The 13,754-nt window shown below is 39.3% G+C and overlaps 1 protein-coding gene across 7 annotated transcripts in view; it reads left to right on the plus strand.

Moving 5' to 3' along the window:
• AKAP7 (A-kinase anchoring protein 7) overlaps positions 1-13,754 on the plus strand; it is a 74,759-nt gene that overhangs the window by 37,719 nt on the left and 23,286 nt on the right. The window contains exon 8 of one of the 7 annotated variants that reach the window (XM_042816276.1): positions 5,112-5,233. The exons of the other annotated variants lie outside the window; for them this stretch is intronic. Within the exon in view, the coding sequence (XP_042672210.1) occupies positions 5,112-5,173 (62 nt within the window). The 3' untranslated portion in view covers positions 5,174-5,233. Of the gene's footprint in view, positions 1-5,111; positions 5,234-13,754 lie in introns of those variants that run through there. 7 annotated transcript variants of the gene reach the window in all.

The raw sequence follows: 13,754 nt of genomic DNA on the forward strand, positions 1-13,754 counted from the left end.
AAATATGAGACTTCCTCTGTGATATCTTTGAGACAGAAGATCCTCAACAGTAGTCTGTACTTTGGTGGAAACCACTCAGCTCTTTCTTTCTGCCCAACTAGAACTCACATGTTGGGACTGTGTGCCAGGCCAGAGGTTAGGGCTCCACTTAACACTTGCAATCTAGCAGTAGCAATCTGGAAAGTGAAATAACAGATGACAGCCATTTAGTTATTGTGGATAGAAGTGTAAGAATATGGTAAAATAATGCTCTATTCTCAACTAATTCTTCGAACAGGTGGGTTTTAAAACAGCAGAGCATTGGTGAGTCAGTCTCCATTTCTCTGGAACTTACTTAGAAGGCAGGTGTCCAGTCTGCTTTCTGCAGTCTCTCTGAAGTGGGAGACATCTGCAGACAGTCATTCATCCCATCCTAAAATGCATATCAGATAGGCAAGAGCTAAGAGGTGTCTAATATAGGCAAGAAGTGGATCTGCGATAACCCCATTTAAACAGTTGTTAGTATTTGTTAATTAGTTTGCTTCTTAATTATATAGATACGAAACCATACAGATTCTCACCTGAAGGATGCATTATATTTGTAAAGTTTGCGTTTGAGGAGATCAATAACCTTATAAGCAGAACATGTTACAAACAAGACATATTCTTGCAGACAGCTGTTCTTAGGCCATCAGAATTGTTTAAGTAACTTTTTTAATAGCCTCAATTTAGGATGTAGTGGTGCACCTTATGCTTCCATATTACATTTTACAGTGCTAGCCAGGCAGCTGGTTTGACCCGACTGTGATTGATTTTATTCATACAGCAATTAAACATTTTCTCACGTTGGACACAGCAGTGGTAAACAAGTAAATGTTGGTTTGATTGTCCAGATTCTACATCCTTTAAAATGATGTGTGTCTTTTATTGATTTCTTTTACTCTCCATAATTGCATGGCATTGAATCACTTCTAAAATTCTGAATCATCCTTTGAATTTGCCTGTTATCTGTCCTACTCCTTGTTCTATAATTTCAGAATATTCCTATTCATATTGTTTCACTTTTTAATTTTTCTTTCCTTGATGATCTATTTATAGGCTTCTAATCTCTCTACTGTATTAGGATGTGATTAACCATTCTTGTGTTTCTTGCATATCTCTGGCACACTTCCTAAATTTTAGTTAGTAACAGCAGTCATGCTGCTAATGGATAAAAATGTGTTGGGCAGCTTCACAGGGGCTATTTCTTAACATTTGTAATTAGTAATTCATTCACTGTTTGTGATGAGTTTATCCACAGCTGCTACAGTTTTGTGCATATGCTAAATAGCGCTTTGCCAACATGTAAAGCAACAGATACCATGGGTTAATCTGTGAAGTCTTTCTTAAAAGCACTATTTGTTTGCAGTGTCATGTCATCAAATACTGACGTATAAGAGGGATTCCTCCCAATATGGCAGAGAAGCACTCACATTTTAGTTTATAACCTAAAAACCGGGTTCATTATGGACAGTGGATAGAAAGTGGTGATCCAGTAGTTTCATACACTGCAAATATTTTCTATTCATAGCTGAGAATGGAGCGTTCCCCTAGTCATTCATTTTTTCTTGTCTTACATTAAAACTTGATGTATGCTCTCTTTAGCTTTAGTGACATATGTCATATGCTGTACAGTTCCTCCTTTATTGATAACTTTATGCTATTGAAACATTAATCATTAGCATGGCATTTTTCGTAATGATACAGCACTTTTATGTTAACTTTTTGATACCAGTTATAAATTAAAAGCTATAGTGATAAATACTCTGTGTAAATAGGGAGGCCAACAAGTTGACTGAAATGAAATTAATCATTGTAAATATGATTTGAAAAGATTTTCATTTCAGAATGATATTTTATTGCTTCAAGGGCAACTTCTAGTGTCCCCAACATTCAGCTCTAACATTGGCAAATGTGTACAAAACTTTTCATTAGAAAGCAGCAGAGAGTCTTAAATACAGGAGCGTGATGCTTGGTGTTCAATCATGCATTTCCTAATACTCAAAGTAAGTAAAACCTCATCATCTTCCAAGATTGTTATTTGTGAGTCCATGATTACATATTATTTACTTTGTATGGGGCAGTTTTTGCAATTTTCTTTTAAAGATATTGTATTAAAATTCTAGGGCTGTCTGAAGTCTAAATGCTGGTATTTGTCTTCCTATTTTCCAATAAAAAGATGTTTGAAGCTGAGATGTTTCATGCCAGTGCTGTTATCAGCAGTGGAAACAACAAAAGTAAGATTTCCCACAAATAGCTTTCAAAATTATCTGCAGACAAGGGAAGAAAATTGATGAAGTAAACCTGACAGAAAGTACAAAAGTGTATTTCAGATCAATGAGAATGTGACTCATAGTGAAAATTTTCTTGAGTAAGTAGAAGACAACTGATTTTTCATCACATAGGCTAACGTGCTGTAAAGTACAATTTAAAATTACCAACCATCTTTTTTGTATGTTAAGTATTTTTACTTTACGGACATTTTTCCTCAGGCAGATGTTGGTTTCCAAACAGCTGATTCATTCTTAAATTTTTAAATAGATTGCAAATATATAACATATTGAAGTCAAGATAGGCTAAATGCCTGCAATAAATAAACTGCGAGTTTATTTTTATTTATGTGAGGAGTAAATAAAATATTTAGTGTTCTTTCATTGAATATACCATTAGAAAACAGTAATTTTTTACAATTTTCCAAGCTAGAAAGTCACATCTTGTTCATGCATATTTATTCTATGGTCGTAACATCAATAGGAAGCTATATTTGACTTACTGTTATTTAATTAAGCTCTTCTGCTGTACCTGCACGGAGTGCTTTTTAGTAATTCAAAGGGCATACTCTGAGAGGAAAAACAGTATTCTGTTGTTACAGTGTATTTTTCAATTGCTCTGACTAACTGTCCACAGCCTACCAATTATAGCAGAAAGTACTTGCTGACCAAAGACTGTTTAAAAAACTTTGTAATTTTAAAATCACTTATTCAGGGAAACAGTGGAAAAGCATTTTAATGCCCAGTTAGTGTTTTCATAGCTTGTTGATTTATTTAAAGATGTTTGGGTCAGAATGCCTACATACTGAGCTTTGTTGCTTTAATCAAGAGAACAAACAAAAGGCTTCTTTACACATAAAACTGTTCCTGATTAAATACACATGGAAAATGGGTCAAGCTGAACAGGAACAAAGCACTCTTATTCCAAAATAAGAGTGTTCACATATGGAATTGACCAGAAATGGCACTTTGTATTTTAAAATGCCCAACCAACGTTAATCTGTCTTATCTTTCAAATGCAGGAAAGCTCCATATTTTTCCTTCTCCGTTTTTATCTATCGTATTGGAAACACAAAGCGCTGCATGTTAAAATTTGCATCACTTAATTAGGACATATACAACCCTTGGCAGAAAAGGAGACGTATTGGTGCATATTTATTATTACAAATGTTATTTTTACTACTGTACTGCAGTTGTACTGGATCAATGTGAAGAAATCATTTCCAGAACAAAACCTTTGCTATATAGGTAGGTTTATTTGTCAGGAGATGTATGGCCATTCTTTGGTTAAAAAAAAAAAAAAAGTATATAGAAGCATTAATATAAAATCAAAGAGACAAACAAAAGCTTATGATTGTTGCAATGTGACCATATAAACACGTAAAAGCAAGTGAAAGTAATAATTATTTCACATGGCAAATATAGCTGCTTCTCATAGATGGACTTTTTTAGAAGCATAAGTTGAATTCTTTGTAGTTTTTTTTGCTAGTCAATTCAGTTTTTTCAGTATTGCAATTATCTTCTCTGACAAGTTAGCCAAGATGCATAGATACTAATCTCCAAATCTCTCAACTGCTCTCCATAATCTGGATTAGCCATTACCTCAGTCATTTCTATCATCTAATTCTTTTGCAGTCACCTGGTTATCTAGCCTCAGCTTCCCATGTGATTCTATGTTTCTGTGTGTATTTTTTTCCTTTTGAGACATATGCACAACACCTTGATAATCTTTCTTCATTACTTGGATTGGTTTGAATGTAGATAAGTAGACTGGTATATTGGTTATATATTTTTGAGGATAGTTTTTCTTAACTAGGAAAGTCATGAAGAGAGTTTTTTTCTCCAAATGGGATTTAAAATATTATAACACATTTTTTCTATATAGACAGCACAAACCTATTTCAAAGTAAACCTAACTATGTAATTTGAAATACAGATGTGTAAATACCAAGGCTTTGTTTAGTTTTAAATTTGTAAATATTTTCCTGTTGAAGCACAATCTGAGTTTTTGCTGCTTCTCTGTATTATCATGCCTTATTTTTTTACTTACATTACCAATTTGTGCAGTGAAGCTGTGATTATTCAAGTTGCTTATTAGGAAAAAGGATAAGATTTTTTTAAAACTGAGTTCTTTCTGATTTTTCATGTCCTTTTATTTCTAAACTCTTCAATCACTTTTTGTCCTTTTTTCCCCATGTCTTTCACATTTTGGGATTTCATGTGGTTCAAGGCCAGTAGTGGTGAGGCATACATAATGAAATTTCAGGAAAATAATTATTTTGGGAAAAAAACCCCTCTGTAGTACAGTAGAGTTAGAGGTAAAAATTACAGAGCACAGTGCAGTAGTCAAGTAAAAATATTTCTGAAAGTTTTGATCCTACTTAGCATCCCTCTTTATTAGATGAGTTGCAACAAATGCATGGAATTAATCAGCTGCTGATATTTAGTAAATTCACTTTTTATAGACATAACTTTTATGACAATTGTGTTTTTGTTTGAACTCTTTAGTTTTTGTCGATCACTTTAATGGAAGAATTAATTTAATGGAAGATGTTGCATTCTGTCATACACATACATTCTTCAATGTACATTTACATAGAGCCAGACTAATCGTGGAGACATTCAAAGGCTGGACAGGGCTCTGAGCAACCTGATCAAACCATAATTATCCCTGTTCATTGTGGGGGAGTTGGACTAGATGGCCTTTAAAGGTCCCTCCCAACTCAAACAATTTTATGAAATTCAAATGCAATGGTCCACCAGTGCAACTATATTAAAACCTTTGTGCTATTAGTGCACTTACATTAGCAATTCTCTCTACAGACTCTATCTTAAGGGCTGTTCTCCAAACAGATTTTCATTCCTGGTCATCTTGCATGCAATGAAATATAACCCATGGACTGAATGAATGTTATCTACTCGACTGAAATGTGCATTTGATAGGTGTGTTATGTTGACAAGTCCTGTTAATCTGCGTTATAGAAGAAGCGTGTTACATGTCTGTGTATAAACAAAAGTTACAATTCAAAGAAAGGAATATCTTTTGCAGACATTTGGTCCCAAAATGAGATGTTTCCATTTCTAGGCTGTTCAAAATGAGCATAAGTATACTACTACACGAGTGCTTGACTATAGTAGTATGTACATATTTTTATTCTATTTTTGGATGCAAACATATCAGTCAAAATTTTCTGTTTGGTCTTCTCTAATTTTAGTGGTATTCGTTCATTAAAGACAAATTATCAACATAAAGGGTTGGTGAGTGTGTGTGTGTGTATTTCCATGTTTGTGTTATGTGCACATGCATGCATGTCTATGTACCGTAATGCAGCTATTTATTTAACTAGAAGTTGCCTTTAAGCAGCTCTTTTCTCTCTGGAAACCTTTTAACCAACTGAGCCTCCAAATTGGTGTGTTCACATGGAGAGAGTTACAAAAAGCACAAAAGAAATGCATTTGAATAAGCATGCATTTTTGAGCATTCTTTGACTGTTGGACTGTCACCATTCTTGACATACCAAAGCTGCTTCCTGCCAGTCCTGTGGATTACAGATTACCCACTACATGCAGGCTTTGGACTGAGTAAAGCCCAGATGTTCTTTCTCACATGTACAGTTAGTACATGATTCATTACAATGTTCTTGTACTTGGAAACAGTTCAGAGTTTCCTAGACTGACATGTTTGTGAATGTCCATTTAAAAGATTATCTTTTATATGTGAGCTTACTTTTTAAGCCATGCTTTATTTTGCATTCTTGCTTAAAAGCTTCTTTAGCACATTAATGAAAAGTTCATTTTTAGCATTGTAAGTAAAATAAATACATAAATCCTATCAATTAGTGCAGAACGGTATTTTAAAAATAAACATCAATACCAAAGGTGTAACCAGTGATCTCCTCTACAAGTTTTTTGTTTCTAGGAGTAAATGCAGTTTTAGTTTCTACAGCACACAAAAATGTTATGAAAATAAATAGTATCCAGAGCAGAGGAAACCACTTTAGTTTTTATAAAGCTTGACTACATTTTATAACGAAATATTTTCAATAGACTCAGGAAGGGAGAATGGATTTATTATTTTGCTTAATAGATATTGTATGTTCTTGTTTTGACAGTAAGTACAGAATCCCTTTCCTTTTTTTCTTATCTTTATAAATACCACTGTGTTATTTGAGTGAAGAAATACATAGGAATATCTGCTCAGTTGCTTGTGGTGTCTATATAGGTGTCTCAGTCACAGCTCTTTTTTAAGAATTAAGATATTTTTCTCAAAATTATATCATTTTTCTACAAATAAAATAGGTGTGTATGAAACTGTATGACCAAATGACCTCTAGAGGTCCCTTCCAATCTCAGCCATTCTGCAATTCTGTAATTTGGTGATAGCAGGAATCTGCCTATGTCTAACCAAAAGGAGTTCCGTTTGCAGCCACCCAAGAAAGCAAAAGCTAGCTGGCTTTCCAAAATCTCCTTTGCTTTCTATTTAGAGTGAATTTTCTGCTTTGGTGTCAAAGAAACCATGGAGGAGAATATCATAAGAAAGGAGTTAGTGTTACTGCCTCTCTGGATCTTTTACCAGAGACTATCTGGCACATTTCTTTGTGATAATGAATCCAATAGATGAACACACAGGCATTGTGGCAACTGCAGTACTCTCGCAGTGTGGTAAAAAGACGTTTTGCCTGCAGGCAGTAGTCAAAGCCCTGGCAGTGGTGGAGGTCTGGCTGTTGGGAAGATGAAGCTGCTTTCTCCCTCATTGGTGTGGAGGAAGCTGGAACTCAGCTGAGCACATTCAGAAGTTGAGACTTCTTTTTGGAAAACCATGAGACAGAATGTGTTACATGTTTCAAAGGAAGGGGTGTCAAAGGTTAATCCTTTATTTTCCAAATATTTTTTTCTTTATACTCTGAACAGGTTAAGGTGTGCAGTTTACTAAAGTTCACAGCTGTTAGATTTCAGTGAACTGGTATTGTCTAATTTCATAGACTTGTACGCATTGAGTCTCATGAGGCAGTCACATGAATCTCATGTGATTTGCTCTGCCCTTAAAGCAGGAGGGATTTGCTCCCCCTACCCCTGGCTAGAGGTTCAGGAACATGAAAGTTGTCAGAAGCCGGTCTGCCAGTGAAGTCTGAAGCAAAGAGCTTGCTGAGTTCGTCAGTCTGTTGAAGCCAGTTCTCCCTTCTCATTTATTTAAGGGCTACACTCTTCTCGGCCTGTCTCTTCTGACCAATGTATTTGTAGGACCTATTGTTATTTTTTACATCTTTTGCGAACTTCAGTTCCACCTGCACCTGTGTTTTCCTGATCCCATCCCTGCACGTTCAGACATCGCTGTATTCTGCCCAGGGCGCATGTCTCTGCTTCCACTGTTTGTACATTTCCTTCTTTTCCCTCTGTTTGACCAGCAGGTCAAACTCAGCTATGGTGATTTCCTGCCTCCTCTGCTTGATTTCTTCTGCTGGAGGACAGAGAGCTCCTGTGCTCTCAGAAAGGTGTCTTTTAAAGAGCTGCCAGCTCTGTTCCGTTTCTGTTCCCTAAGGACAATTTCCCAGGGGATCTTATCCAGTAATTCCTTAAACGCCCTGAAGGTTCTCTGCAGAAGCTCAGGGTCCTGACTGCTCTTTGCCAGGCCCATGTCCCTCAAAATCACAAACTTGACCAGGACATGGTCAATACAGTTCAAACTGCCTCCAATCTTAACTTAATGACTTCCTCTGCAGTGGTGAGCACGGGTTCAATAATACTTCACCTCTGGTTGGTCTCCCATTACCTGGGACCAGGAAGTTATCCTCAACACACTCTGAGAGTCTGCTGGACTGTTTGCACTGTGCCATGTTGCTTTCCCAGCAAATATCTGGGTTGCGTGAAATCCCTCATCAGTATGAGAGTTTGTGATCATGACACCCTCTTGTAGCTGAAGCAAGAAGGCCTTGTCAGTGCAGCAAAGAACATCACACTGTGCCATGTTGATACTGCATTTTATTTTGAATGTAGAAAGTTGGCATGTTTGAATGCCAAAAAGATAAAGAAATTTGAGAACATCTAACAACTTGGTAGCCAAGTTTTCCCGTTCATTAAAATAAGTATTGTTAAATGCTTAACATAATCAGGAAAACAACGCAAATACTCAAACCATCATTTGGACAAAAATAAAAAAATAAAAAAATCAGAACTTCTCTAAAAAAATACAGCGTTAATTTGTTGGAAATGAAGGTGTACCTAGCTTAAGTATTCATATATAGTCATTTAGAACCTCACCACTGTTTTCAAAATTTGTTTAATTTCTATCCACAGAAGAAAAAGTCTTTTTACTTTACTATATGAGATACGTTAGAAGGAAGGCAACATTTTTATTTTCTCCTTAATTTTTTTTAGTCTGCTCACAGTCAGGTTAACTCCTAGTTAACCATCAGTGAACAATGATAGCTGTCTCTGACTACTTACTGCTAGGGACATAGCTTTTCAAACTTCGTTACCCTCAGCTGTTTTAGAATGAAAAAGTTCACAGGTGCAAGCATTTTTGCCCTAAATTAAATTTCAGTGTTTTTTTCACATTGCATTTGGTAATTTTTACTAAGCTAAAAGATTCAAGGGGGTTTTTTTGTTTGCTTGTTTATTTGTTGTGGTTTTGGAGGGTTTTTTCTCTGTCTCTAACTAATGTATCCTTCACTCAAATTGAGCCAATAGGAGTTCTGGATTAAAGGAATGCTTGAAAGTACTCAGAGGCTCAGGCCTGTAAAGTGAGCCTTGGAAAGAGCCTGAAGTATGAGGTGTGTCTTCCCCTAGCTTTTCACGTTGTCATACTCACAGGGCTTATCTATACATTTCCTTTATCAAGGAGAACATTCACATATTCTGGAGTTCTCTAGGAAGCCCATCTCATATGCCTACCCCCTGCTTAGGCAAAATCATTGCTAGAGCTGGTGTGATGCATTAGGGCATGTACCACAGACGTGTTCACTGCAAGAAAGGGTTCTGTCTGTACTCTTGAATTTAAGGTTTTCACCCAGAAGAGCTTGTGACTCATTCCAAACATGGCTCTGAATGCATTCCTGAGCGTAAGCAATCTGGGCAGTTGGCAGATTTGGTCTTGAGCCTCGCCTTCAGGTTACACTTAAAATAGAAGTCAGGCATATCAGTGGCTGAGTTTTCAGCCTTTGTGGAAAAGGTACAGTATGTTCAGCAAGTCGAAGTCTGAGAAGCAGTAATTTACAGTGAATAAAAGCAAGATTCTCTCTCTAGAAGGCAGTGTTGTAAAACATATATTAGCAGTTAGACATCCCTGGAAGTATATATTTTAATGTAGTTTTAAAAAGCGAAGCTAAAATAGGCACTTCTATTTTAGAATGCAAATGCCAACGCAGTATCTTTTTTTCCCTGTAGCAGATGTTTCTAGGGATATGCTTAAACCATAAGAATAAGAAAATCAAACACTTTAAAATCAATTTGGTTTAGTCATTTAAGCTTTTTCTCTGTAAAAAAAATAAAAATCAAATGGAATTCTTTTCAGAAGGGCACAATGGAAATCCTGGTGGAATTAACACTGCATTATAAATCAAGTGTCAAATAAATAGGAGTATAGTCTGCAGTGTTAAGTGCAGCAGGAAAATGTTTGCATTTCAGGAAGTCCAACAGAAGGCACGTAGTTGTAAAGGCTTCCTCATTTGTTTCTGCTTTTTTCTTCTTGACAGAGATTGTAGTCTTGAACTGATAGATGCTCAAAAAACAATTCCTGACAGTGGTAGACAATCTGATACCTATACACACATAGAGAGAGATACCCAGGCTTGGGAACAGCTTACGTTCCTTCTGGATGGATGACAGTATTCAAAAGCATTAAAAAGGCTGAAATGATCTTTGCCTGGAATTAATACCTTTTATTTTTCTTTGTCTGCTCTGAAAGAGACACTTTCTGAGATTAAAAATGATAATTTCTGATTGGTAAAGGCCAATAGTTCTGCTTGCTGGTTCTGTACCAGCTCAACTTGGCTAGTCTAGGCAGGCATCCTTGTTAAGGGCGCTACCTTGCCATTCCTTGCCTGGAGAAAAGCCGCCCATCAGCTATAGCCACAAGGACCCTCCAGCTTCTCTGCCTCTCAACAAAACAGGTACCTGTGTATTGTGGGGCTTGTTTGCTTTTTCTAATGCTGTGGCTGCTCAGGCCTCATGTGACTACAGTTGTTATAATTAGATATCCAGTCACATTTCTGTGCCTGTGACAGCTTTATGTATCTCACCAAAATTTCAAGAAGTGTCAAAACAGAATGAACTAAAGCTGCCAAAGCACTGATTTATGATCAGTCACACTTCTGGCAGTGAATATGTGCTCAAATATCTAAACAGACCATATCCAGCTGTGAAGGTGACTTCATGGTCCCTGCTCTCACCTGCACATTGCAGCACCACAGGCTGATCTGGACAGAGCCCTCCTTGAATCCCCTTTCATCGGATGATTTTGAGTAAGATCACACTGCATATGTGGGAAATCAGGGTATCAGGCCCAGCCAGCATGGGTTCACAAAAGGCAGGTCCTGCTTGACCAACTTCTGTGATCTTTCTGTGATCAAATGACCTGCCTGATGGATGAAGGGAAGGCTGTTGGTGTAGTCTACCTAGACTTCAGCAAGGCCTTTGACACTGTCTCCCACTGTATTCTCCTGGAGAAGCTGGCAGCCTGTGGCTTGGACAAGAACACTCTTTGGTGGGTAAAGAACTGGCTGGAGGGCTGGGCCCAGAGAGAGGTGGTGAATAGAGTTAAATCCACTGATCACAAGTGGTGTTCCCCAGGGATTGGTACTGGGGCCTGTCCTGTTCAGTATCTTTATGGATGACCTGGATGAGGGCTTTGAGTTCACCCTCATTAAGTTTGCAGATGACACCAAGTTGGAAGGAAGTGTCAATCTGCCTGGGTGTAAGAAGGCCCAACAGAAGGATCTAGACAGGTCACTGGGCTGAGGCCACTGGGATGAAGCCAGGTCCTGCACCTTGGCCACAACAAGCCCATGGAACAATGCAGGCTTGGAGCAGAGTGGCTGGAAGACTGTGTGGGAAAAATGGACCTGGAGGAATCAGTCAACACTGAGCTGAATATGGACCAGCAGTTTGTCAACATAGCCAAGAAGGCCAAGGGCATCCTGGCTTGTATCGGAAATAGTGTTGCCAGCAGGAGCAGGGAGTAATCATCCCCCTGTACTCATCTAAGGTGAGGCCGCACCTTGAGTACTATGCTCAGTTTTGGGCCCCTCAGTGGAGGGTAGATGGACATTGATGCCCTGGAGCAGGTTCAGAGAAGGACACTGAAGCTGGTGCAGAATCTGAAGCACAAGTATTATGGGGAGCAGTTGGGGGAACTGGGATTGTTTAGTCTGGAGAAGAGGAGGCTCAGGGGAGACTTTATTGCTCTCTGCAATTACCTGAAAGGAGCCTGTGGCAAGGTGGGAGTCAGCCCTTTCTGCCAGGTAACTAGCAATAGGACAACAAGGAGTGGCCTCAAGTTGTGCTGGGGAAGGTTCCGTTTGGATATTAGGAAAAAATTCTTCTCCAAAAGAGTGGTCAGGTGCTATAGAAAAGGCCCAGGAAGACGGCTGAGTTACCATGCCTGGAGGTGTTCAAGAAGCATTAAGATGTGGTTTTAAGGGACATGCTCTACTGGGGAAATATTGGTGGTAGATGGATGGCTGGACTACATGATCTCGGAGGTCTTTTTTAACCTTGGTGATTCTGTGATTTTGTTATTCTATTTGTTTTCTGTGTTTGCATTTGTGATTATGTGCTTTGTTAGGTTTGGCTGAAAGATGGCTTGTATATATGAAGGAGATCTGTCACTGGTTGTGACTGTTCCAAAATTGATATTGTCTACTTAACATCTCTGAATTGCCAGGACTGCTTAGAAGGAGAAGAGCAACCAGAAGAGAACTGGTTGCTACATGTTTGAAGTATTTTATGCTTCATGTGCTGCTTTGTATAACGTTATCCAAAAGATGACAGCACCCCAAGTTCTCTATTCATTCAAATACTGCATAGACAGGATATATAGGAGATTGTGCCCGCTAAATGTATGCTATTGTTTGCTGCATTACTCAAATGTTTCTGATTTTTTTTTTTTTTTTTTTAACATTTCCTAATGGAGAAGATTTATTTTTCTCCATAAAATATTGCCTGTGTTCCTGTTTTGATCCTGAACAGTGTGGAAGGACCTTCTGGCTCTTAGACATAGCCTCTGTGCTTTGATGACTGGCTTCACGAATGCCCTGTAGTATTCATGTTTAATTCACTTGCATAGCAGAATGTGGGTCATGTGCGTTCTTTCTGCTCTTGATTGGGCTGACAGCATCTTCTCAGATGAGGGCACTGCACAGCTGAAGAGAATTCCTATGAATGTAGAACTTGCAGTATGAGCTGAACTTTTACAAGACGTGGGCACCCACAGCACTAATGCCCGCAGCACTGTGATTATTTCTCACCTCCACCCGCGATCGGGCCGGGGCTGGAGCCGTGTGATGGGGGCGGGCTAATGGGCGGAGGGACGGACGGGGAGAGGGAGCCTCCGCCCACCCCGTGCCGCGGCCGCCGGCAGCGGGAGTCGAGCTGGCGGGAGGCGGTGGAGCTCTGTTCGGTCCGCACCCAGTCGAGCTCGCGGCAGGCAGAGGGGCGCGGGGAGCGCTGCGTGGCTGCTGCCATGGGGCAGCTCTGCTGCTTCCCCTTCTCGAGAGGCGAGGAGAAGATCAGTAAGTGCCGCTGGGCGTGCTGCCCGTGTCGGGGAGTTTAAAGAGGAGAGCCGGCTGGAATTCCGCGGGTGGGATTTGTTCCTTTCTGAATAGGTGGTGACAGACTGGACAATATTTCTGCTAAGTAGATTATGATTTCTTTGTAATACAGCTGAGTAATTACGTCTGATTGTATTTGCGTTCTGGCAAACCATCTCCATAGGCAGAAGCAGTCTAAGTGAACGTTTCAGTATTCCTTGTTAGCGGCATTTAACATGCGAGGTGCAGGGCAGGACGCAGAGGTCCCACTGCTGTGAGCATGGCACAAGGCTGGCGGTGCTCCTCGCACCAGGCGGGCTGTGACTGCAGGGCAGGGGTCTGACGGCTGGCAGAGCCCAGCAGTCCTCTTTGTGTGGGTGCTGCGGGAGCCCGCACAACGATCAGCTGACGTGCAGCACAGTGGCAGCACAGTGTGTGTCCGGCTAGCACGTCCTAGTGACCAACAGGCGCAGCACTTCTCTTTGGTTTTTGGCTGAGCAAACCCATGTTGGATAGGAGGAAGCGATTTCTGATTGCTTTACCCTTTGGTGCGCCTAGTCACGCAGGCTAATTTGGCTGGAGTGTTGTTTCTACTCAGTTATGTGCTGAAAATTATGTTTGTCTTAAGTGTGGTTATACAATAATATTCTCACTCTTGACTTGCTGTTGGGTGAAATATTTGCAACCTTTCTTCTAGAGGTTGTAGCCAAATTTCTGTCAT

Source organism: Centrocercus urophasianus, unplaced genomic scaffold (assembly GCF_019232065.1).
Source record: "Centrocercus urophasianus isolate 14NV4802_14NV808 unplaced genomic scaffold, USGS_Curo_1.0 seq_10, whole genome shotgun sequence".
Classification (NCBI taxonomy): Eukaryota; Metazoa; Chordata; class Aves; order Galliformes; family Phasianidae; genus Centrocercus; species Centrocercus urophasianus.